The sequence below is a fragment of the Cinclus cinclus genome, chromosome 3 (genome assembly GCF_963662255.1).
Source record: "Cinclus cinclus chromosome 3, bCinCin1.1, whole genome shotgun sequence".
Classification (NCBI taxonomy): Eukaryota; Metazoa; Chordata; class Aves; order Passeriformes; family Cinclidae; genus Cinclus; species Cinclus cinclus.
This window is the reverse complement of record NC_085048.1, coordinates 109,553,550-109,579,729: the sequence shown is the minus strand read 5'-3', so window position 1 is coordinate 109,579,729 and position 26,180 is coordinate 109,553,550. Positions and strand designations below refer to the sequence as shown.

Here is a 26,180-nt window from a genome sequence, read left to right as displayed (position 1 = left end):
TAACAAGAAAGATCTGCTTTGGGTCTTTCAGTGATGAACATGAGGCAACATTTTGGCTCTGTGTTGTGCACCTAAGATCAAACAAAACTGTTTGACTGCCAAATCTGAGCTCTTTTGATCTCAGGAAAGAATCCTTCAAGTCACAGGAAGTTGGCAATGCTCCTTCTTGCTGGACAACCTCAGCTTACCCACTACAGTCATTTCCCCAGGTAATCCAGAGCAGTGGTCACAGCACCAAGGCTGACAGAGCTCGAGAAGTGTTTGGACCATGCTCTTGGGCACATGGAGTGACTCTTGGCATGTCCTGCACATGGCTGGCAGCTGGACTCCATGGCCCCAATGGATCCCATACAACTCCGGGTATTCCATGCCTCTATGGCCCTTATCCACACCGTGAGGTAACTTAATATTGCCTTTCGTTACCACTCTTTTGTGGTTTTACCTTTCTAGACAGACACAAGACAGTTTTCCTGTGTGAGGAGGTGAAATGAAGATGGTTACCTTGTGTCCTTGTGGCAGTCCTGAGCAAGCGTCCCTGCCGCGTGCGCCAGCCTCTCAGCCCTGGGTGTGCCTGCGAGCTTCGTGACTCCAATTTTCTCCATCAAGGACAGCAGCAGTTGCGCCGCACACTTCCGCACCTGGGCGTGGCGGCTCCTGGCAAGAGGAGAGCAAACACTGGGGCACAGGGAGAAGGAGCAACAGCAGCACAGGCCTTGGCCAGAGCGTGCTCCCTGCCACTGCTGCGGGAAGGAGGCCTGGCTTCTCCCTGCAGCTTCAGACACCTGTAGAAGCTTCTGTCCTCAGAGAAACTCAAATTAGCATTGGACACAAGGACTGTCTGCAAGGAAGACGGAGGAATTCAGTCTCCCTGCACGACCTGAAACTCAGTGTCTTTGCCACAATTTCCACTGAGAAAGATAAAAAATTAGATTACATATGAATTCTTTAGAAATGAAAGACCATTCATGCTAACCTATCAGAGGGCACCCATCACACAGAGCTGCAGCAGGACTGAGGCTCATTCCAGCCATTTATCCCCAAATCTGCAGAGCTTTGGAAAAATACAGATGCAGAGAAAACACACTGTGGGCCGTGAAGTTGCAGAATATGCAGCAATGCAGCCTGTTTCTTTTGTGAGGATTGGCAAGGGGTACATCTGAATGTTTTATCCTATTGCAAAGATGGGGAAAGTGTGGCAATCAATTTACCCAGATTGTCCAGTTCTAGAGAGTGTCTTTTGATAATTATCAGGCTCAGCACAAACACTTAAGGCAGCATTTGCATCAGCTATTCCATAGTAGTGGGCCTGTGAAGGTGTATGTGCAGTGATTCATCATCTCAAGGCTAACATGAAACACCAGTTTGATTAGAAAGTAGAGCTCTATGGCCAGGATAGTCATACAGGACTCCTTTTGGCAGGAGCTGCACCTGCTGTGCAGGCTGTGTCACAGCCAGCACATTCTCCCCTAGGTGCTCCATACCCCAGCAAGTACCCTCCTTATTTCTCCAGTTAATGGCATCATGAGGATGCATGTTTTTTCCCAGGGCCTCTGTGCTTAGTGCAGTGAAATATCAAAGAGCACTCATAGCTGCAATTGCAATTGTCCCTCTTCCCACAGAAGCACAAGGCTCTATCCTTAGCCTTTGCAGGCACTTGCACTTCCCCACCATTCACCACATCTAGGCAACTCTGACAGACTGGGAGGACTCCAGAAAGCAGCGGGAAGATGAGTCAGAAGAGGTTTAGGTTGCATATCAGGAAAAGCTTTTTCACCCACAGGGTGCCTGGGACACTGGAACAGGCTCCCCAGGGCAGTGGTCAACAGCATCAAGCCTGACAGAGTTCAAGCAGCATTTGGACAACAATCTCAGGTACATGGTGTGACTCTTGGGGGGCTCTGTGCAAGGCCAGGAACTGGATTTGATCATCCTCCTGGCCTCGTCCAACTTCCCATATTCTACAGCACTTTCATTCTGAGAACTCATAGGCTGAGGGAGGGCAGAAAGAGGGGACAAGAGGAAAGAAATGAGGTGGATTGGAGAATCCAGTCACTGAGTTGACAGAAGATGCAGGATACAGGACCCTTCCCTCCCACCATTCCCATTCTTTCTCTCATCCCTTCCCCCACCTAGAAGTACTCTAGAAGGTGAAGAATATCACTGAAAGAAGAACCTACTTGACTCCACTGTCCAGGAGAGAAGTCATTGCTCGTGCAGGAGTCACATTCTCCACCATGATCCCCAGGGTGTGACTGGCTGCTTTCTCAACAAACTCTGGCGAATTACACATCATGTGCAGAAGGACCCGAGCCACCTCATCCACCTCAGAGTCCATGTCCTTCTTCAAGGTCACAGAGAGCTCTCCCAGAGTGACAATGGCCAAGTAGGACACCTTTGAGCGGAGGTTGGTCACCTGGGGAAGTCATGAGGGGAAACATAAGAATGACCTCGGAAAGAAAACCAGTTGCCTTAGACAGACGACTCAGGAAATGACAACACATCCCACTGTGTCCAGAGGAACATAAAAGCACAATAAGAGCAGAAGAGCACATGCACAGCAAGGCACTTCCACTGGCACCAATATCTGGCCTCAGACTTGCATATTACAGGCCTAAAAATAAGAAATTTCATAAAGTATCTACTTAAGCCTTCTTTAATGTCAACTGCTTTCCCTTTAGGCTCTTTACTTTGAAACACAAAGAACCAAATTAAAGTAAGGGCTGCTTTCAAACCATAAAGGCGTCAGTCATAAAGATAAAAGAGTCACGTGCTCCTGTTTAAAAAAGCAACACCAGCAGTTGAAGCACTCAGCCAGGAAACAGAAAACACACGCTCAGGCCTACAGACTAATTTGCAGTGTTGAATGACAGCTCGGGCAGAGACTAGGACTCTGAAAATAACATAATTAGAGTATCTTTTTCTGCATTTGCACATTTCATGATAATGGCAGCTCACTCAAAGATGAGTGTCAGATACCCGACCTACCAGTGAATACAACTACATCTACACACAGATCCCATAGAAACCTGACAGACATTAGAAATACAAGATCTAAAAAGAGAAATGAAGGCAGTCTCTGAGCACACATGGAGATGAACAAGCACATAGCTACTCTACACACCGTGTATGAAGTACAGGGCACAATTCACAAGAGTGTTCTCACCTCACTGGTAACTGCCAAGCAAATGTCACGAAGCCTTGAAAGCAGGACTTCTGAATGGGACCCAGCCAGGAGTTTGATGCTGACCAGTCCCTTCTCCTTCATCTCCCTGAAAGGCAAGTACCAAAAAGATGGATTTTTCTCTCCACCCAAGAACTAGGCAGCACCCTCTGAAATTACCAGGCTGGCAGCTCAGTCAAACAATGGGAGGTGCTTTTCAAGGAGTACTTAAATGAAATTGTGGAGCTCCTTCCCGCAGGATGTTGTTGCTGTCAAAAGCATACACAAATCCAAGAGACAAATAGAGGGCTTTCAGTGTTTTAATTTCTGACTAATTTTACAAGACAGCCTTTCTGAAATGTCTGACCCATGGAGTCCCTATGACACAGTTTCCTAGAAGCTGTGAGACTGGGTCATGCTCCTGTTTCTTGTCACCTCCCTATACCTGTCCCTAAGACACAATCCCCTTGGGCAGTTATTGGGGCATTTTCCTTCTTTTTCATCCCCAGCAGGCAGTTCAGCAATAAAAGTCTGCACTGGCACTCTGGAGCTCAGTTTCCATGCTACAATCCAGGCTTGTTTCTCACTCACTCCACTCCACCTCCACATTCCCCAGAAAAGGAGCAGCAGGGTGTCCCATAAGATTCCACGCCTGGGAAAGAACAGTTGAAACTCTGCCTTTTCCCAGAATCCCCTACCAAAAACAATGCCCACTACAGCAACATGTTATTTAAAAGGTGTAAACAACTCTGTCTCTCAGCACTTGCTCTAGGCAGCCCTGAGCTACAGGAAGGTGTGTGAGGCATCAGGGCTGCAGCACAGGGCTGGTGACCAATCCCACGGGCACCCCTGAGAGTCACCAGGACTCCCCACACCTGCAGAAGCTCTCTTGTACCTCAAAGGGCACTAAACAAAAAGGGGGAAGAGGAAGCAGAAGAGAATTGCAAAGCAAATGTGACTGCACAAAGAGATGCATGTGGCAGATTTTTCATGCTTATCCCAGTGTGAATGGAGTCTGTACCCCTGTGTGAATGAAGCATCCAACAGTGAGTTTATGCTAACCCCAACATCACAACCAATATCACCAAAAATTTAACCAGCATCACCTAACATTCGTAGGGTTATCACCTCTGGGCCTCCTTCTCTCTCTGTCTAATTGTGGGACACATGTTGAGTATTGGCAAAACACCTCCAGCCCATATGAAGCAGTGAGAAGAAAAAAGTTGAATTCAAAAAGTCCAAGATTCCTAGAGGGTTTCATTGCTTTCTCCTTCCCTTCTGCCATGAGCCTTTCAGGAGTAAAGACAGGCTGGGGATTTGAAAGCACAAATCAGTCCATTTCTCAGAAAGAGTGACTCCCTGGAGCTGCTTCTGGGACTCACATGCAGGAGGTCACAGGGAGACCCTGTCACCTGCCATTGCTGTCAGCACTGGGAGCAGAGAGAAATCTTACTCAGTCCCACTGGGCCAGTGCCCCAAGGCACCCAAATCTCTACACTCAAAACTGCTGCCATCCTGCTGCTGCCTTCAGCCAGCAAATCATCTCATCCCACAGCTTCCTCTCTTCCCTCAAGACTTCCTTTGCAGCTCCATGGAGCAGCAGGCAAAGCGAGGGAGCAGCACAGAGCGGCAGCAGCTGGAGCACAGCTGCAGACCGAGGCCAAGCAAAGGCTGCTCTCAAATCTTGATCCTCTCACTGCTCTGGAGTGGTTTCAGCAGAGTCCTTTGCCCTCTGGGCTGTCGGGGCTCAGAGGCACTGGCAAGATCCACTTGTAAGCTTCCTTAACGCTAAGAGGGAGACAGAGTGACCGGGGCCTTTCTTACCAGTCATCGCTGCCCAGCCAGGAGAGTGCCTGGAGCAAGGACTGCTGTGGGTCAGCAGAGGCTGTGTCCTTGTGCCCACGCTCACGGAGCAGCTCCTGTCGGCGCTCGGCACCAGTGGCCGTCTGCGAGGTCACTGTGAGGAGAGGGTCAGCCCTGAGCGCTGCAGCCCCGGGCAAGGCACCCCGCCATGGAGCGGCCTGCAGCCCCAGCTCCCAGCCAGGCTTCCATGTGCTGCAAACTGGCACTGCCTCACACACCTCCCTGCTGTCTGCCTCCTTGGGCTCCTTGCTTTCTCCCAGCCCCCCCCAGTGGGCACAGCTCCAGGCTAAACCTGACCATTGCCCACACAGTGCCAGCTCCCAAGTGCCACAGGTAGCACAGCCAGCGGCAGGTTCCTGAGGCCGCAGAGCTCCCACTCCCTGCCAGACAGGGACGACCAGTGGGAATGGCTACACCGGGAGGGAACCCCCCAGGGGCCTCTCTTGTCCCAGCGCCCTCATTTCCCCCAGCCCTGAGGACTGAGGAACTCTGCAACTCCCTGAGGAAACTCCTGCAGCTGCCCTGCCACAGCACCAAGCCAAGCCGGAACAACCCAGGCTCAATTCTGGTCAGTTCTCAACGTGGAAGTAGCATCAGTAGAAAAGAGCATTCCAATTATTATTCCTTGCTCCCTTCTTTTTATCTCACCCTAGTTGGGATGATAGCACAGGCAACCTTGGAGCACCAGGCAGCCCCTCCTGACTGTCACCTCCTACCAGCAGCCACTGTGTTTGGCTGCAGTGACACAGGAGGCACTGCTTGTTCCCTCTTGGAATTGCAGGCCATGGGATGGTGGCAGCCAGGAGCCATTGATCGCTTCAGGGAGCAGCAGCACGACTGCACCAAGGCACTGACTGCCATGCAGAGACAACCCTTACTGGGATAGCAGAAAAGCTGGCTGCAGAGCCGAACAACAGCACAGGCAGAGGGCCCCGATGGGGAGTGGTCAACTGATGGTGGTGGTACTCGTAGGTGCACAGTCAGCACACCCTGGCACACTGCCCCCAGCTCCTCTCTGCACTTACAGCTGTCTCCTGGCACCAGCGCTGTAGTTTGGATTATCAGGATGGACAAAAGCCCGAGCTTAGGCCTTTACCTCTACTTTATTCAGCTCAACTTTCCAATGCATCTCTAAGAACCGACTACGGCAAGACAACCAAGCTGGAGGAACTCAAAAGTGGATTTGGTGCTCATTCCCGGACAGGCTATTGACCAAAGAGCCCAGTTGTGCTGGCTGAGGCAGGAGGCACTTTGTGCTCCTTTTGCAAGGAAATAACTATATGGGAAAAAGCTGCCACAGAGCAGACTTACCTGAGGAGTTGCATGGGACACTGCCTTCCTCTTGGATGATGGGCATAGTGAGCAGTAAGGGCATCTTGTCCTGCTTTCTCAAGACCTTCTTCTTCAAGGCATTACCAGGGTGTTTTCTCTGCACACTGGAAGCTGTGCCATTGACAGCTGCTTGGCTGAGGCCTGCAGGGACCAAAGAGGAGCTTGTAAGTGGAGGGTGCTGGACAGGGTCACTATGGAAAGGGCCAGAAAACTTGCTGGAGCTGGGTAACATCTCTGTGTTATCCCAAAGAACTTCAAGTAGAACACTGGCACGCTAGTATGGGACAAGGATCATACAATCACCCAGGAAAACCTACAACAATTTTGGTGGGAAGGCCCCTTTAACCACCATCTAGTCCAACCCCTGGGAAACGGAACATCTTCATCTGGATCAGGTTCCTCAGAGCCCCATGTAAACTGGCCTTGAACACCTTCATAGATAAATCAACAACAGCTTCTCTGGAAAAACCCTTGCAGCATTTCATTGCCTTCATTATAAAATAAATTCTACCTAATATCTAATCTAAATCTACCTTCTTCCAGTTTAAAAATCAAACTGCAGTGATGCTTCCCCTAAGAAACAAGGAGAAGCCAGTGTTGCTATGCTTTCGTTTTCCTGTTTCAGAGGCAGGCTGGGCAAGTTCCCAAAAGAAAGTGCAGATAAGCTTGGGTGGTGCCCTGGGGCTGAGTGCTGCCCCCGAAGGTCCCTGCTGCCGCCCTCGGGGCAGCGCACACAGCGCTGCAGCCAGAGCCCCTCAGCCGGGATTCACTGGGGAATGCTGCTTGCTCCTGGGGCTACAACAGAAGCACTGCCTCAGGGCTTCAGCACAGCTCTACAGTGCCAGCTCCTTGGAGGGGAGTGGCTCGAGAAGGATCTCTGGTCTTTTCATCAGAAGGTGCTGAATTTGGTTTCTTCCAGGTTGCACCTTGGTGGAAAAGCATTCTTCTGCATTCACATTGCCTGGAAGCTGCTCTTCAGAACAGAGTCTGAAGGGCAGGCGACTTTCCAAGACTGAATTTTCTACTCTGAAAGATTTTAGAGGTGAAGGTGGGAAGCTGATACTCTGTTACTAAGTGAGGCCATGGGCAAGACAATTAATGCCTCTGTGTTTTTCTCTGCAAAATGGAAATCATTCCTATGCAGGTTTCCACTCAGATGCAAGTGCAACAGCCCCCCAGTCTGATTGCAACACTGTGCAGAGGGTAAGGAAGAGCTCAAAAAGGACCAGCAGTGTAGACACCACTTACTTGCTTCAGCTGCATCCCTGGGCTCAACTCTCAGTGGAGGCAGCTTTAAGGATGATAAAATTTCATTCCTCTTCTTCATCTCATTCTCAAAAATCTCAGTTTTCTTCTGCTCTAACTTCTTTTCAGCCAACTTGCACAATGAAGAACGAACCTAGTTGCAATGGAAATACATCACAGACTGTAAGCAGAGACACACAAACCAGGCACATCATCTCATTGGGAGCATAGAGTCCACAGAGTGCCACAGACATTAATCCAGCTCCATATGCATTCCAATAGTTTCAGGAGAATGTCTCCCATCCTCACCTTGGCAATTATACACAGTCAGGTGGAACACTTTAGTGCCACAGCCTTACTCTGCTCCAACTGTGACAGGAAACCCTACTTGAAACATGGAAGTCATAGGAATGCTCCAAGACAAAGGAAGAGCTCCCATGAGCAATGAGCAGGCAGTTCAGCTCCTAGAGGCCATGGCAGGAGAATAAAAGCCATGTGCAATATGCAGCAAGGAGGTGTAATTGGCTGATGCTTAACACTCATGGCCAGGAAGTGCAGCTGTTTGTCACTTCCTGGCTTCTGAAGGACTCAGCTCTGAAGGACTCTCAACGACTTGGTCTCTGAGACCAGGAGACCAAAAGGAGGAGGGAGTCATGTGAAAACAATTTGGAGGAACATGGATATTAAGGAGCAGAAAATGTGAGAATGAGAGGGCTGTGAGATACAGCCAGAAAGGTAACCAGGAGACATCAAACTGTCCCGTTTTTATTTTGCAGCCTTGCTTATACTCAACCGTAGCATCTTTGCTTCTCTGCATCTGAGGGTGCCCTTTGCCCACATTCACTGGTTTACAGTTTGCTCTGCCAATCAGAACTTCTCTAAAATGGCCTTTGCATATAAAGAATGCTTCGGGCATGACCTTGGCACCATCTCCATGCAGTGACTTTGGCACCACTGGAAGTAGCCAAGCAATTGCTCAGTAGCCGTCAAATATATTCCCAAGACAATCCCCAACCCCCAAGAGTGGAGGATCATGGTTTTCAGAGGCATTTTGGGCCAAGCACTAAACAGCCACTGGAATGGAAGTCTGCTCATCCCTGTTCTTATCCCTTACCTTTCCAAAGCCCTCTCTCAGGTCTCTGTCACTTGTTAGACCAGGACTGCTGGGATGATCCATCTCCTTGAGCTGGCTCAGTGGGAGGCCTGGTACTGGAAGCAAAGGTTCCTGTAAATCTCTGGCACACTTCAATTGCCCAAAAATGTCATGCTTGGCAACAGGCAAGACAGGTTCCAGATTACAGAGCTCTAACAGGGCACAGAGATGGTGCAGGAAAGCAGCAAGGTACATATGCCTAGACCCTCTCCCAGTGGATGGGCTCCTGGAAGGAGACATGACATTACTCTGTGGGCCAGCAGACTGAAACCTGCTGCCTCAGCCCCTGGTTGCTGGAGAGCCTCTGTGTTTGATAGAGAAGGGCAGAGATGGAGATTGCTCTTGACAGAGATTCTTATCTGCCCTTATGCTGATTTTAGTAAACATCTTCTTTCTGGTTCCTAAAAGTAGTCCCAGGTTCTAAACCTGTATGCTTTTAGATCAACATTTTGGGACAGCAGGGAGCCCAGAGCCCTGTGCTTCCCAGCAATGGCTCAGCTGCACATGCAGCCTCCTGCTCCTCTCCCTGCCCCACAGCTCAGCAGCCCTACAGCTCCACGGGGCACTGGCAGCAGCACAGCTCATGGCAGGGGGCACCTGCAGGGCACAACTGCTCCCTGGCAATGTGCACAGGCTCTCCAGGCTGGCACAAGACCCTTCCTCCCACCAGAGAGCGGCCCAGCTCCCACCTTACCTCTGTGGGAGGCTGAGCCATGCTGGTCCTTCCCCTTGTCCTCCTCCCTGGCAGTGACCCTGGGGACAGCGCTGCTCAGCTGCCTCTGCCGGGGCTCCTGGGCCAAGGCCCCCTGAGCCGGCCGGGAGCCCACACCTCCATTCCCAACGCTGGGCTTCCGCATGCAAGTCTCCAATCTGAGCAATTCATCGTTTTTCCTTGGGAGCAGAGGCATCCCAGCTCCTGTCACACACCAAGAGCTCTTTCCCTTCATCCTCTGGTTTTGTGTCGTAGACTCAGAAGGATCTGTAGATCAAGTACAGGCAAAGAAGTGAGTTAATTGAACTCACTCCTTTACAATCAACTCATCTAATGGGTAGCGAATTCAAACTTTATTTTTTTGACTGTAAACATTTGTTGTTTCTTTATTTTTCATGAATCTAGCATAATTTGAATTTCTCTGAACAATGTGGAGCTGGCAAGCCAGGAGAGATGGGTTCTATGCCTGTTGCCTCCCCACTACTCCAGGAATCATTTCCTTCCAAAGAGTTGGAAACTCACACTGGCCTCTGGAATTTGACACTGTCTAGGAAGTGATTGTTTTCCAATCCTGTTATCAGGGCCATTGTTTCTGTAACTCCCACTCAATTCTATTTTAGGTTTTACACTTCTGTGTTTTCTTTATTTCTCTTTCAAACAAAGGAATTGCTGGTACACAAACTTTGGCACCACATGTTAGATGCAAAAGAAGCTTTGCTTTCCCAGTTAGATGTCCTCAGGAATATGCAAGCCCCTCACTGAAGGGAATAAAGAGATCATCCAGAAGTTTCACTTTTGTTCTACTTCACTCTTGGAGGACTTTATTCCCTACCTTCTTTCCTGCAGAAACACCCAAGCCCAACATAGATATGACCTGTCTCAAAACATTTCTGATCACGGCCGATACTGACAAATTAGATTTTGTCTAATGGCGGGTCATTCTCAAATACTCTCCAACACAGCTCTTAGAACTATTTCTTTACATGGCTTCACAGGGGATAAAATCATGTAGCAGCCAAGCAGTAGGGGCAGAATAAGTGCCTCATACCAAGATTTTATTTCCCTTGTAGGATGTCAGGACAATTACAAAACTACAACCGGTAAGGGTTAATGCTATAGCTAATTTCTAGTCCAGAATAAATCCAGCAAAAATGTCACCTTACTTATTGAGCAATACTTCTCCCTAGCTGCATTAAGCATTCCAGCTGCATATCACCAATTAAGGAGTCATTCCAAAGGGCCTCTGCCCAGGATTTGGCAGAACTAACCCTACGCAAAGGGGCCTGGGCATCTGATCCCTTTTTCTGCATCAGCACAACTATTTCTTCAAATCTCAACTCTCCTATCATGACATGCCCCAAAATGGCAAAAGAATAACAACAAACTTTGATGGAGGCTTTCAACTCAAAGGCATTGGCTGGCACAGACACAACAGAGACCGCATTTTGTCTGGCACAATTCTACTTGTCAGGGATCAGGCAAGGCAGGGACAGGGGGACAAGGCAGAAGGCATCTCCTCCCCCAGCCTCAGCCTGCAACACTGACACAGGCAGAGGCAGTGGGGCAAGAGATTTGCCATGGTGAACCTGCCATAGGTGGCTTTGGGCTTGTGCTGTCAGAGGATGACAAACTCAGACCCTGCATATGCTGCATCCATTTGGAAGATTCCTTCTCCTGAAATGCAAAATTCAACAGGATTTTCTGTCATAGGAGGTTTCCTGATTTCCCTCTGTGCAAAACCAGGCGGTGTCCATGAATCTGCCTTAGATCTCAAAGAGTCCAGCTGAGAAATTGCCCAAAGGAAAGGTTTTCTCCTTGAAGGGCAGGAGGAAGGAAAGGGAACATTTCTCATTTCCTGCTAAATGAGGATTTCCTTCTTTTTCTCTCCTAATTGCAACACTACAAAGACTGCATGGAGATAAAATGCAAATGCAGGATGGAGAAGAATGTTTTCTTTTCCCACACTACAATTCCAGTGCCCCAAAGTACCACTCTAGCTCCTGCCACTCAACACTTCACAATGCAGGAATTTTCATTGTACCACCGGAGCGCACTCCCAGTAACTGGGCTCTGGGACAGTCCACTGAGGCCATCAAGGAATTGAAACAAATTTAAAGAAATTCTTAAAACCATGGTTCATAACCAAGTTTTCAAGATGTCACCTCTGATTCAATATGCCAATGGTCATTTTAGGACCAACATGCCCTGTACCTACCTGCATGTTCAGACTTCTCTTTGATGCTGCCGCTCGGTCTTGGCCTTGAGAAAGGGAGAACAAAAGCACATATGAGGAGGGAGAAAGAGAAGGGAGGGAAGAGGTGTAGCATGAGAGGAGGCAATCTTTCCTAGCTTGTTCACTCTGATGAAGGAGGAAATGCAAGAGACATCAAGCCAACAAGATGCAAAGCTGATTAATTGTCCTTAAGCTTTCAGTTGCTGCAGTCAGACAGAGCTGGCCAAGCTCCAGCTGAAACACAGCAGTCATTCTCCAACTTGCATCATAACTCCCCAATTGTGGTGTCTCTCCTTTTGAAACTTGGGGGGCTCCTACAGCCTCTCTGAAGCAGCAAAGGTTGCTAAGCTGAGACACGAGTCTGTATGGAGGGCAGCTACTTTGCTTCTGCTGACAAAGCTTGGCTTTGCCTGCTCATGCCTTGCGCTGGTGCCAGTCTCGTGCTACATGTGGTCAGAGCAATGGAGTGTTCTGAGAAGGATATTCCACCTCCTTGCTTTTTGAATAAGAAAACTACTTTATCCAACTCAGCTGATAGCCAAGGATATTCAGATTGCACTTTCAAAGCCCTACCTAAGCTCTTCAATAGGAATGATACTCCTGAGTCCTTCTTTCTTCTTATTTATCCTTCTTTCTAACTCAGATAAGCATGACAGCTACATTTTATCACACATTTCCAAACCAATCTTTCCATCAGGTACAGTGCTAGAACTCTTCTCTAGCACCATGACCTCTTGGATTTTAAATCCAGGCCTCAATATTAAACACTGATTAAATCGTACATCTATAACCCAAAACTTCCCTGGAATCTCAGTTCACAGTGGAGGCCAAGGAAGATAGAAGTTATGCCTGACATTGTCTTTGGGATCCCTTCCCTTCCAAACAGATGCCAACCCACAGAGATGTCCAGAATCTGACAATAACTCCCAGGAGGTAATTGCTTTCCTAAGCTAGATTTCATGGCCTTTCTATTTGCAACTCCCACTGAGTTCTGGATTGGGTTTTATGTGCTGTTTATATTTCTCTTTACAACAAAGGAATGTTGTAACATGAACAACAGCACCCCGTGTTAAAAGTAAAAAAAGCAATACTAGAATTCGCAGACCCCTCTCAAGCAGCCAATATTTCTACAAGCATATGCTTGTGGGTGCTGAAGGTGGCAGTCACGGATTATAGTATTCTATCATCTTCAGGAGACAGACCCATGCAATACAGTTCCCAAATGACACCACAAACATTACAGAGGGAATCAATACCAAGCCCAGCAGAGGACCCATCTTCAGATGCTTTTAAGCCCTGCCTCCTCTTCCCCACCACCACCACCTCTGCCCTTGTGACATGCGGTGTGGGGTTTGACATGGAGCTGGATCATCACGGATGGGCCACATGGTGAATACACAGAGGTTTCCCTAAGTACATGGGAGAGAGCTGACTGTGCAAAGGAACCTCACAAGATGGCAAGAGGGAGCTGAACAGCAGAGTGGAGCAGCAGACACCTTGGCTTACCTCATCTCCTGGGACTCTTGGACATCCAGCTGCACAGAGCTGAGCAGAGACCCTGCAGCACTGCCAACACGGGGACTGACTGCCTTGGGTATAGGGGGGATCAAAGGCAGTCCCAATGACCCCTTCTTCATATCCCCACCTCTGGGATACAGCAAGGATGCCTGGAAAGAGTGGTACACAGTGCTCAAATATAGCATCCAGCCTTGCCCTCATTCATGACTCAAGACAGTTACACATGCCCTGACAGGAAAAGTCAATATCATATATAGCAGATTGTCCTAGGAAGGGGAAGGGTGGCATAGGAAAGGGAATTGGTGAGGGAGAGACCATCCCAGCAGGAATCCACATGGTTGGCATCAGCATGTTCTGCAGTGCCACTGCCTCCACTGGCCTTTTGGATGGTATGGGAACGGGTTTAGAGCACTGTTCTCACCCTGTCTCTTAGGCACCTCACAGCCAGTGCTGATCACCAACCAAGTCCCCACAAAGCCATTCTGCAGGATGTCAGAACCTGCTTTTCTCAAACCCCTCAATTCTTCTGCTGCTGCCCTTCCCTCTTACAGTTGCCCAGCAGCCTTTCAGCCCAGAAGCTGCTGAGCTCTCGCGATGCTCCGTGCTCTCCAGCTCCCACACCTCCATCATCTCAGGCTCACTGGCATTTAGGAAGTTCAGCAGAGCTCCCTGCCCTGCTGCTCTCTGCAAGGTCTCTGCTTGCCCAAGTTGCTCCAGGGCCCCCATGCCATGACCAGGAAGGAGGGTGGAGGTAGGAGGGGCAGGTGCACACCATTCTTTAAGTGTCCCTTCCTTTCTGGCACAACTAAAGCCCCAAATCAAGTCCTCTTCAAACTACAGTTAAAGGACCACATCCTGTCAGGGATACACTGGGCCCTTCCTCAGCAAGGCTGGAATCAAGTACATCAGCCTTTGATTGAACATTCTGTTTGCCAGAGCTGTTGCTCATTTGCCTCCTCCTGCACCCCATGGCAAACCCAGAACAACTGCAGGTGCTGGCCCTGCTGCAAAGGCAATCGTGTGCCTGGGCTTGGGGCTGCTCTCCCCATGGCCACCTCCCATCCCTTCCCTCTGGACAAAGCCATGCCACAGCACACAGCTGCCCAGAAGCTGAAGAAATCTAGAAATAGCATCAGAGACAACTGTGTAGGAGGCCATGGCTGTACAACTCAAATGCTGCATCAACCTGGAACTGACTTTGCAGGACTGCCTGTTCCAGCAAACTCCTTTTTCCATCCCCACCAGACAGAGCTGATGGAAACTACCACCAAGACATAGACATGGTTCACAGATACCCGTGGGTTACTGAATGCAGGAGGATTGCTTAGCTGGAGCAGACAACTTTAGCAGCGCTGCCTTCTTGTTGGTGTTTTCTCAGCTACAAGACAGAGGAGCAACCATGACAGAACCCAGAAACCATTCAAAGCCCTCTCCTGCTATAGATACACAGTGAGGACTTGAAATCTGCACTACCCACCCATTGCAATGACAGCCTGAAGTGCAGAGTCCAGCTGAGACCTTCCTTTACTCAGGGGTTTCCCTTGCCTCACACCATAGGAAAAAGTCTCAAAACTCTGCCTGCAGCACATAATCTGAAAATCTATCACATGGACTTATCTTGGTCTTCTTACCTTATGCATTTTTCCCTCTGAATCCAGCTCCTGCTTGTTCTTACTGTCACTGGTGCTGCTGCCATTTTTCCCACCCTCCTGCTCCACACTGCAGATTTTAATTGGTTTAGAAGAAGGAGAGCTCTTCTGGATGGGAGGCAACGGTTTAGAGGGAAGGAGCATGGAGGGAGATGGCCGGAACAACTTGGAAAACATGAACCTAGTCAGGCCTGCAATGTGGAGACATAAAATAGAACAGAGGCTGAGATGCAAAGCTAAAGCATCTAAAGCTCCATATACCATGGAACACATTTCCTCAAAACTTCTAAACATCTGCACAGGGAAACATGCACGTAACAGCAGCCACGTGAGGCAGGCCAGGGGCACACCCTGAGCCACTTCGCAGAGTAACCAGGGGAACTCCATGGCCTCTGGGCTGCTCTGGGACAGCAGGGAGCCCTGTGCTTCCCAGCAATGGCTCAGCTGCACATGCAGCCTCCTGCTCCTCTCCCTGCCCCACAGCTCAGCAGCCCTACAGCTCCACGGGGCACTGGCAGCAGCACAGCTCATGGCAGGGGGCACCTGCAGGGCACAACTGCTCCCTGCCAATGTGCACAGGCTCTCCAGGCTGGCACAAGACCCTTCCTCCCACCAGAGAGCGGCCCAGCTCCCACCTTACCTCGGTGGGAGGCTGAGCCATGCTCACAAGGGAACAAGTGAGTTAGGTGAACTCCCACCTGTAGAACCAATACATCTAATGCATGAGGCAACCAAGGGGTCTTTTTAGTTATTCAGAAAATTGCTTTGCTTTTATTTTCCAGGAAATTAGTATCACTTTAATTACTCTGAACAGTATGGTGCTGGCAAGCCAGGAAAGAGAGCTTCTACTGCATTGCTTATGTGTTTCTCATTGCCACCCCACTACTTAGGGATCTCTTTCCTTCCAAACAGCTGGCAACCCACAGTGGTCTCCAGAATTTGACAATTACACCTAGGAAATCATTCCTTTCCAACGCTAGATTTCATGGCACTTGTTTCTGTAACACCCACTCAGTTCTGGGTTGGAATTTGTTGGTTGCTTTTATTTCCTTTTGCAACAAAGGAAGGGCAGGCTCATGAATGATGGCAACCCACATTAGAGGTAAAAGATGCTTTGCCCTCCCCATTGCTTGTCCCCAGTATTCAAGGAGCCCATATCTGTAGGGGACACACTGGCTTGCAAACATTCTGTTTTTGCGAAGCTTTATTGCTTCATGGGTTTTGCTTCATGGGTTTTTTCCCTGCTTTCTTTCCTGCAGAGAACCCAAAACCCAACATAAGACCTACATCCAAACATTTCTGATCATTGCAGTTAAAAACAATTCCAAATTCTCTTGGTGGAAATGCCATAGGGCAGATCATCAAAAGAAGACCTTGCATAAATCTGTATTTCTTTATGCCTGTAGATGGAATAGGTCATTTGTAAAAGCACACCAGATAAGGAGTAATGATACAGCTCATTTCCACTCCAGAACTAATCCAGCAAAAATGTCTCCTTACTTATTGAGCAATACTTCTCCCTAGCTGCATTAAGCATTCCAACTGCATATCACCAATTAAGGAGTCATTCCAAAGGGCCTCTGCCCAGGATTTGGCAGAACTAACCCAGAGCAAAGGGGCCTGGGCATCTGATCCCTTTTTCTGCATCAGCACAACTATTTCTTCAAATCTCAACTCTCCTATCATGACATGCCCCAAAATGGCAAAGGAACAACAACAACAGGCTTTGATGGAGGCTTTCAACTCAAAGGCATTGGCTGGCACAGATGCACCAGAGACCGCATTTTGTCTGGCACAATTCTACTTGTCAGGGATCAGGCAAGGCAGGGACAGGGGGACAAGGCAGAAGGCATCTCCTCCCCCAGCCTCAGCCTGCAACACTGACACAGGCAGAGGCAGTGGGGCAAGAGATTTGCCATGGTGAACCTGCCATAGGTGGCTTTGGGCTTGTGCTGTCAGAGGATGACAAACTCAGACCCTGCATATGCTGCATCCATTTGGAATTGTCCTTCTCCAAAACTGGAAAATTCAAAAGGACTTTCTCTCACAGGAGGGTTCCCTATTTCTCCCAGTGAAAAACCAGGCAATTTCCATGACTTTCCTTCCGATCTCAAAGGGTTCAGCTCAGAATATACCCCAAGTTAAAGTCTTCTCCTTCAAGGGCAGGAGGAAGGAGTGGGAATATTTCTCATTTCCTGCTAAATGCTTTCTTTTTTTGGTTCTAATTGCAACACTAGAAAGGCTTCAGGGAGATAAAAGGCAGGCAAAGAATGGAGAGGAATGTTTTGTTTCCTGCAATGCATTTCCAGGGCCTCAAGATACCACTCCAGCTTATGCCACCTAAGACTTCACATTAGAGGAGTTTTCAGAGCATCCCCGGAGCATAATCCCAGTGACTGGGCTCTGGGACAGTCCACTGAGGCCATCAAGGAATTGAAACAAATTTAAAGAAATTCTTAAAACCATGGTTCATAACCAAGTTTTCAAGATGTCACCTCTGATTCAATATGCCAATGGTCATTTTAGGACCGACATGCCCTGTACCTACCTGCATGTTCAGACTTCTCTTTGATGCTGCCGCTCGGTCTTGGCCTTGAGAAAGGGAGAACAAAAGCACATATGAGGAGGGAGAAAGAGAAGGGAGGGAAGAGGTGTAGCATGAGAGGAGGCAATCTTTCCTAGCTTGTTCACTCTGATGAAGGAGGAAATGCAAGAGACATCAAGCCAACAAGATGCAAAGCTGATTAATTGTCCTTAAGCTTTCAGTTGCTGCAGTCAGACAGAGCTGGCCAAGCTCCAGCTGAAACACAGCAGTCATTCTCCAACTTGCATCATAACTCCCCAATTGTGGTGTCTCTCCTTTTGAAACTTGGCGGGCTCCTACAGCCTCTCTGAAGCAGCAAAGGTTGCTAAGCTGAGACACGAGTCTGTATGGAGGGCAGCTACTTTGCTTCTGCTGACAAAGCTTGGCTTTGCCTGCTCATGCCTTGCGCTGGTGCCAGTCTCGTGCTACATGTGGTCAGAGCACTGGAGTGTTCTGAGAAGGATATTCCACCTCCTTGCTTTTTGAATAAGAAAACTACTTTATCCAACTCAGCTGATAGCCAAGGATATTCAGATTGCACTTTCAAAGCCCTACCTAAGCTTTTCAATAGGAATGATATTTCTGTGACTCATTCATTATTGTAATCACTCGGATAAGCTTGACAGCTACATTTCCTCAAACATATCCAAGCCAATATCTTTCCATCAGGTACCATCCTATAAAACGTCTTTAGAACCTTTCCCTCTTTGATTTTAAGGCAAGATCTAAGCATTAAACATTGATTGGCTTACACATCTATAACCCAAACTTCTCTGGGAGCTCATTTCAGACCGGAGGCCAAGAAACAGACAAGTTCCACAGCATGTTTACAGAGGCAGCACCTGACTGTCCAGACACCGCTCCAGCAGCTAATATTTGGCAAAACGTAATTTTTGCGTGCTGAACTTGAGACTCAAGGATCACAGTATTCTATCATCTTCAGGAGACAGACCCATGCAATACAGTTCCCAAATGACACCACAAACATTACAGAGGGAATCAGTACCAAGCCCAGCAGAGGACCCATCTTCAGATGCTTTTAAGCCCTGCCTCCTCTTCCCCACCACCACCACCTCTGCCCTTGTGACATGAGGTGTGGGGTTTGACATGGAGCTGGATAATCACGGATGGGCCAAATGGTGAATACACAGAGGTTTCCCTAAGTACATGGGAGAGAGCTGACTGTGCAAAGGAACCTCACAAGATGGCAAGAGGGAGCTGAACAGCAGAGTGGAGCAGCAGACACCTTGGCTTACCTCATCTCCTGGGACCCATGGACATCCAGCTGCAGAGAGCTGCGCAGAGACCCTGCAGCACTGCCAACACGGGGACTGACTGCCTTGGGTATAGGGGGGATCAAAGGCAGTCCCAATGACCCCTTCTTCATATCCCCACCTCTGGGATACAGCAAGGATGCCTGGAAAGAGTGGTACACAGTGCTCAAATATAGCATCCAGCCTTGCCCTCATTCATGACTCAACACAGTTACACATGCCCTGACAGGAAAAGTCAATATCATATATAGCAGATTGTCCTAGGAAGGGGAAGGGTGGCATAGGAAAGGGAATTGGTGAGGGAGAGACCATCTCCCAAATTTGCCACCTCTCTCTTCCTGCTCATTTGTCTGCAATTGCAGCTACACTCCCAGCAGGAATCCACATGGTTGGCATCAGCATGTTCTGCAGTGCCACTGCCTCCACTGGCCTTTTGGATGGTATGGGAACGGGTTCAGATCACTGTTCTCTCCCTGTCTCTTAGGCACCTCACAGCCAGTGCTGATCACCAACCAAATCCCCACAAAGCCATTCTGCAGGATGTCAGAACCTGCTTTTCTCAAGCCCCTCATTTCTTCTGCTGCTGCCCTTCCCTCTTACAGTTGCCCAGCAGCCTTTCAGCCCAGAAGCTGCTGAGCTCTCGCGATGCTCCGTGCTCTCCAGCTCCCACACCTCCATCATCTCAGGCTCACTGGCATTTAGGAAGTTCAGCAGAGCTCCCTGCCCTGCTGCTCTCTGCAAGGTCTCTGCTTGCCCAAGTTGCTCCAGGGCCCCCATGCCATGACCAGGAAGGAGGGTGGAGGTAGGAGGGGCAGGTGCACACCATTCTTTAAGTGTCCCTTCCTTTCTGGCACAACTAAAGCCCCAAATCAAGTCCTCTTCAAACTACAGTTAAAGGACCACATCCTGTCAGGGATACACTGGGCCCTTCCTCAGCAAGGCTGGAATCAAGTACATCAGCCTTTGATTGGACATTCTGTTTGCCAGAGCTGTTGCTCATTTGCCTCCTCCTGCACCCCATGGCAAACCCAGAACAACTGCAGGTGCTGGCCCTGCTGCAAAGGCAATCGTGTGCCTGGGCTTGGGGCTGCTCTCCCCATGGCCACCTCCCATCCCTTCTCTCTGGACAAAGCCATGCCACAGCACACAGCTGCCCAGAAGCTGAAGAAATCTAGAAATAGCAGAGACAACTGTGTAGGAGGCCATGGCTGTACAGCTCAAACGCTGTGTCAACCTGGAACTGACTTTGCAGGACTGCCTGTTCCAGCAAACTCCTTTTTCCATCCCCACCAGACAGAGCTGATGGAAACCACCACCAAGACATAGACATGGTTCACAGATACCCGTGGGTTACTGAATGCAGGAGGATTGCTTAGCTGGAGCAGACAACTTTAGCAGCGCTGCCTTCTTGTTGGTGTTTTCTCAGCTACAAGACAGAGGAGCAACCATGACAGAGCCCAGAAACCTTTCAAAGCCCTCTCCTGCTATAGATACACAGTGAGGACTTGAAATCTGCACTACCCACCCATTGCAATGACAGCCTGAAGTGCAGAGTCCAGCTGAGATCCTACTTTGCTCACCTTCTTCCTTAGGCTCACACCACAATTAATGGTCTCCGATCTCTGCTTACAGGACATAAACTGAAAATCTGCCACACAGGACTTATCTTGGTTGCCTTACCTTATGTGCTTTTCCCTCTGAATCCTGGTCCCGGTTGTTTCTAATATTGTCCTCCTTGTAGCCAGTGCCATTTTTCCCATTGTCCCGCTCTCCTCTGGACATCATATTTGACTTGGTTGAAGGAGAGCCCTTCTGGATGGGAGGCAATGGCTTGGAGGGAAGGAGCATAGAAGGATTTGCCAGGGAAAACCTCTTGGCAAGAGGGTAGCCAGTCAAGCCTGCAAAGTGGAGACACAAAATGTAACAAGAGGCTGCAAAGGAAAACAAAAGCATCTGAAGCTCCAGGTTTCATGGGACACATTTCCTGGAAACTTTCCTGGAAAATAGCTTCAAAAGGAAACCTGCTCCTGCCATCAGCCCCTTGAGGCAGGCCAGGGGCACACCCTGAGCCACTTCCACAGAGCTCCCAGGGGAACTCCCTGGCCTCTGGGCTGCCCTGGGACAGCAGGGAGCCCAGAGCCCTGTGCTTCCCAGCAATGGCTCAGCTGCACATGCAGCCTCCTGCTCCTCTCCCTGCCCCACAGCTCAGCAGCCCTACAGCTCCACGGGGCACTGGCAGCAGCACAGCTCATGGCAGGGGGCACCTGCAGGGCACAACTGCTCCCTGGCAATGTGCACAGGCTCTCCAGGCTGGCACAAGACCCTTCCTCCCACCAGAGAGTGGCCCAGCTCCCACCTTACCTCTGTGGGAGGCTGAGACACTCTCACAAGGGAAGAAGTGACGTTGGTCAATGCCCACCTCTATCCCAGCATCAACATGTCTAACGGGTGTGGCACTTAAGGGATATTTGATATTTTTAAAAACAATTGTTTGGTTTTAGTTTTCCTTAGACTAGCCTGTGTTTAATTCCTCCAAACATTATTGAGTTAGCAAGTCTGAAGTGAAAGGTGCAAGGATCCAATAATAACAGGGGAATAAGGATCCCTTCTAGAGATTGGCTTTGTCAAAACCCAGGAAAGACCCTCACAGCGACGAATGCTATTTCTGCAAGCTACAGAGACCTCTCAGCATGCAGGCAGGCCTTGCTGGGGTTTTTATATTATCCTGTCATCCTCAGTGTTGGACCCAATCACCAAGCAGAGGAAGAACAGGAAATTTATCAGTAGTGAGACCCAACGTTGATGGCAAAGAAAGAAGCAGAATTTGCATCACATGACCACGTTGTATTTGTCATGGCCACAGTCCCTGTCCTGGCTGACAGTATGAGTGATTTGGCTACTGTCAAAAAGCAGGAAGCAGAGTAAACTAAAGGTAGAATGTTATGATGCCAGGGATGTCCTTGCAAGATCACCTGTAGCTCACAGCCACCAACTCTGACACAGAGCCAGAACTGACCACCATGGACCAATTTTCCTGGAAATCTGGTGGAATTTGTCTCCATTTGACTCGGGCCTTTCAGCTCCTTTCTATCCTCACCTTTTCCTTCCGTGGTCTTTCCTTTTCCAGTAAAATCCATCTTTGAACCCGTGCTTCTGTCTCGCAGAAGTACCTGGGGTTGAATTTGGGAACTGTCTCGGAGCAGACGGCGATAGGAGCTCGGTCCCCAGCCCTAGAACAAGGTGGGGTGACTCCAATCGCCAGCAGTCGGCACAGACAGGCAGAGCCAGACGTGTCTCCTGCCACTGTGTCCGTGTCAACCACAACCTTCACAGCCCCTTGCGGGGCTGCCCCTTTGTGACGCGCTGGCCCGTGGTTCGCTCGTTTCCATGGCCATAGAGCCCCCACCCCAGCTCCATCCCCTTCCCTTCCCTTCCCAAGGGCAGCCAGCCCTGGGCCCGGCCAGGCCAGGTCAGAGGGTTTGGCACTGTCTAGGAAGTAGCCGCTTTCCTAAGCTGCTTTTCAAGGCCTTTATTTCTGTAATTCCCACTCCGTTCTGCCTTGCAGCTTGTTGGTTGCGGATTTTGATTACTTCTCTTCACAACAAATAAAGTGGTGCCTTCCCCTCAGCAGCCCTGGGGATGTTCCTATGTGAAGCCATCTGTCTCACACGGTTTTAGACAATTTAAAACAGAACACTATGGATAAGCCGTCTCCTCTCAAGTGTTCCAACAATCCCGTTTCCAGCAAGAGGAAGTGAACAGTAAGAGATAAAGGTGGAAAAAAGGCCTGCCTCACCGCCCACACGGCCTGGGGGAGAGACAGCTGGGCCCCGATCTGGCAAGGGCCCCAACCTCGGCTGCTGGGCAAAGGAAAAGGAAAACCACCAGCCCACCACTAACATTACGTACAGCAAACGCCAAAAAACAACCTTACAACCAAAAAACTCATCTCCGCTTTCTGGCCGGGCCCTACAATCCCAGCCCGGCCCCGGCGCGGCCTTAGAAGGCTCCTTATGGTAAAGAGCTCCGGCCGCCCCACCTAAAAACAATCACAGAACCCTCTCCTGCCCCGGCAAAATATTAACTTTTTCACTGCCCAAAATATGACTTTACAAATACTTTATTCTCTGTCCTGTGGAAAAAAAAACAGAGAACCAAAATGATAATATGTACAAAAACAGCACAAAAAACACCAAATTCAAAGTACGAGAAGAGTCAAGTCTCAGCTGAGGGAAGGAAGACATAGACTGAAATTCTTCCCTTTTTTTTATGCTATAGAAAAGCATCCGTTGTTTCCCTATAACACATAAAAAAATATGGGGTGGATTAAAGATTCTAACTCTAGATGTAAGAAGAAGCGTTGGTGTTAAATTAAATCAATGTTAAAATTGCTGTAAGTGCCCTAGGTTTAAATAGTGAAAAAACCCCTGCTTCTCCCTAGGGAAGAAGAAGAAAAACACCCTCTATTTTTAAAAGTGGAGTAAGCTTTTGTTTCAACTATTATAATCCTTTAAGTGTGCCTCATAAGTTGATATGGTCCTCAGTATTAGTTATGAATTAAAATGTTAGTTGAGAAAAAAAATATTACATAATAACCAGATCTCTATCCTCCCTGACGGCTAAACACTAGAACAGCAAGACCACTTACAAACGGTTTCTTTTAAAAAACATCTCTATAGGCTGAAGAATCTCCTCTCTGAAAGAAACAAGTAAATGACTATTTTAGAAAAGGTAAACTAACTGAGTTGTTCTTTGTATGCTGTCAATGTAAAAAAACAAATGTGTGGAAAGAAGAAGAGTAGTCTGAAGTTTTATTCTAATTTTTCTTCTTCTTTTTTCCCCTATAGTTTCTGGTAATAAAGTTTGTCTTTGTACCATTTAAAGCTAAGCCTGTTTTAGCTTCCTCCTAATCCTATCTCACAACTAAAAACGTTCAAATTAACAATCCAAAACCACTACACTAAAGCAGTATCTCCACCCAAACTCAAACTGAACCCAAAACACCCCACTGTGGAGACCCTAAAAGGCATTCCCTAGTTAGGGAGACACGAGAGGCTTCTCTCATAGCAAGCCCTGTTCTGTCATGCCAATGTAGCCCTGTTCTGTTCCCTGGGCCAGCCCCCTGCCCTCTCCCTGTCTCTCAGGCTTTTGGTCACTCCCACCCTGTTTCCCTGTTGGCTCCCATGCCCTAACCCCACCTTTGTGCCACCCCCATGTCTCCTGGTAAGTGCTCCCTGATGCTCCCCCTGCCCAGGACACCCATCTGCTTCAACCTGGACCCTCACCCCGACGTTCCCCTTTGTCTTTGCCTCTGACCCTGGACTATCCACGCAGTGGCTGAAATAAACATCTCCGTGGATCCCATACAAAGGCCCTTGCTGCTCCTTTACCTGCAACCATCTTAACAGCTATCCAGGCTACAACACCTGGGGAGACAAAGGAGACAAGAAGGATGTCCCAGCTCCCAACATTTCCTTTATCCCTACAGTAGCTGTACTCCAATTACTGCATACGAGAGTTTTACTTGATCCCTTTAATGCCAAGGGACCATGAAGGACTTGAACCTTGTTCAAGTCCAGCCTTGCCTGCCTATTTTGGAGTGGAGGGCAAAGACGCAGACAACTTTGGGCGGGGGTAGAGCTGAAATTGCATTTTGCTGCTTCTGATTTCCTCCCTGCTTTTGCAGCAGAGGGACATCTTTGTCCCTGCAAACCACTCCCCTTTCCAAGTGAAATGTGGGCCTGGCTACCAACTCCAGGTTCTTGAAGAGACTGCTGCGGTTGGCAACAGGAATTGTTGCTGAACTTTTTGTGTTACTTAAACCCCCCCACCAATTCCACCAAGTGGATGAGGAAAGAGGCAAAGAGATTTCGGTGGAAGAAGGGAGGCCAAAAGCTTGAAAAAAGGATGAAAGAAATGCTCCGATGATGATGATGATGTTAGTAACAAGAATGATTTATTTTTGGCAGCAAATGAACACCCGCTGCCGTCCAGCCCTCCCAGACTGGCAGGTCGAGCGGTGCCGTTTCCATGGCATGAGCTGCTGGTAGCCTGGGGACAGAAACCAGAAAGCCACGGTCAGTGGCAGCAGGCTCCTGTCCCCCCTGTCCCACCATAGCCTGTGCTCAGGCCAGGCTGCTGGCTGTGCTCAGAGCCCAAACCTCCCAGCCCATTCCCTCCTTATTAGAGGAGAGCAGCGTGGCAGGACACGCTCCACCTCTTCTGCTCAAGCATGGCACAACAACCTCCTCAGCAGCTGCAAGAGCGACATTCTCGTGTGCCTGCTGCCATTTGCCCTAAGCCCTTCTGCCACCCGAGCTGTGGAACCGGGTACCCACCTCTGGAGACCTGCTGCCAGGAGAGGAGCCGATCCCACACAAGGTCCTTATCCTTTTGCAGGGGACATCCACACCGTGGACCCTCCCCGGCTAGCACCGGCACGGGATGCACTCCACGGACGGTGCCGGTGCTTCTCCATCTGGTCTGGACACAAGTGGCAATCTTTCTGGAAAAAACAAAGAACAATTGCATGAAAGTCATTTCAAAACAAGACCTGGAAACAAGAAAAAGCACCAAAGGTTGTCACCGTTTCACGGGCCTGGGGAAGGTCTGACCGCTCTTTATGATACTAAAATCTCTCCAGTGGTGGGGAAAAACCCTACCTTTCCCACCTGTATGCCCACCCCTTCCTCAAGGGCCTGCAAAGCAGAGCAGCTGGGCCATGGCTAAAGAACCCGTCCCCCTCTGCTGCTCCCTATCCCCATGGATGCATGCTTTTGTCAGGCCGGATGCCCCCACCCCAGCCTGTGCCATGCTGGCAGGAAGAAGCTGTCAGCGAGGCCAGGAGCCGGCTCCCCTTCCACAACATCCATCCCCTGCCCCACCAAAAAGCAGCTGAGCAGTTGGCAGAAAGATTAATATTGTCCACTGCCACCCCAAGGGGAACCTCCGGCACGTGGCCAGGCTGAGCCCTGCCATGCCTGGAGGCACGAGCATCCCCCCACCCCTGCACCGCCTGGGGACTCATCTTGATTTCGTCGGGGTGCAGAGCGTGTCCTCTAGGAAGGGGCTGCAACCAAAGCCCATCAGCTTTGCCCTGCCAGTGGCCAGCTCGAGGACGGCGTTCTCCAGCTCTGCGCTGATCTCCAGAAGAACACGCCAGATGTGCCTTGGCTCGCGGGGACATCATGAGGCCATTGAGCTGCAGGGGGATGTTTCCCCTTTTCCACTCTGTGGCAACTTCACTGCACCGTGCCACAATTTCTCCAATAGGATGGGGAGCCCTGAGCCGCTCCCTCCACAAATCGCCGGGGACCTGAGGAAGCACCTCCTTGGCTGTGCTCTCTGCTCCATGCCAGGGCCACTGGGAAATGCTCTGGGGAATTCTTTGAGAGCCACAAGACACGAGCAGCTGCTGCTTGCGGGCATCCTGGATTCTACTGTGCAGAGGGATGGAT

General features: G+C 49.4%; 1 protein-coding gene across 1 annotated transcript in view; it reads right to left on the bottom strand.

Moving 5' to 3' along the window:
* LOC134041997 (serine/threonine-protein kinase pim-1-like) overlaps window positions 1-20,508 on the bottom strand; it is a gene marked incomplete at its 3' end in the record, with an annotated part of 132,133 nt that extends 111,625 nt beyond the window's left edge. The window contains exon 1 of the mRNA XM_062489070.1: window positions 20,404-20,508. Within this exon, the coding sequence (XP_062345054.1) occupies window positions 20,404-20,508 (105 nt within the window). The remainder of the gene's footprint in view (window positions 1-20,403) is intronic.
* Between the last annotated feature and the right edge of the window lie 5,672 nt (window positions 20,509-26,180).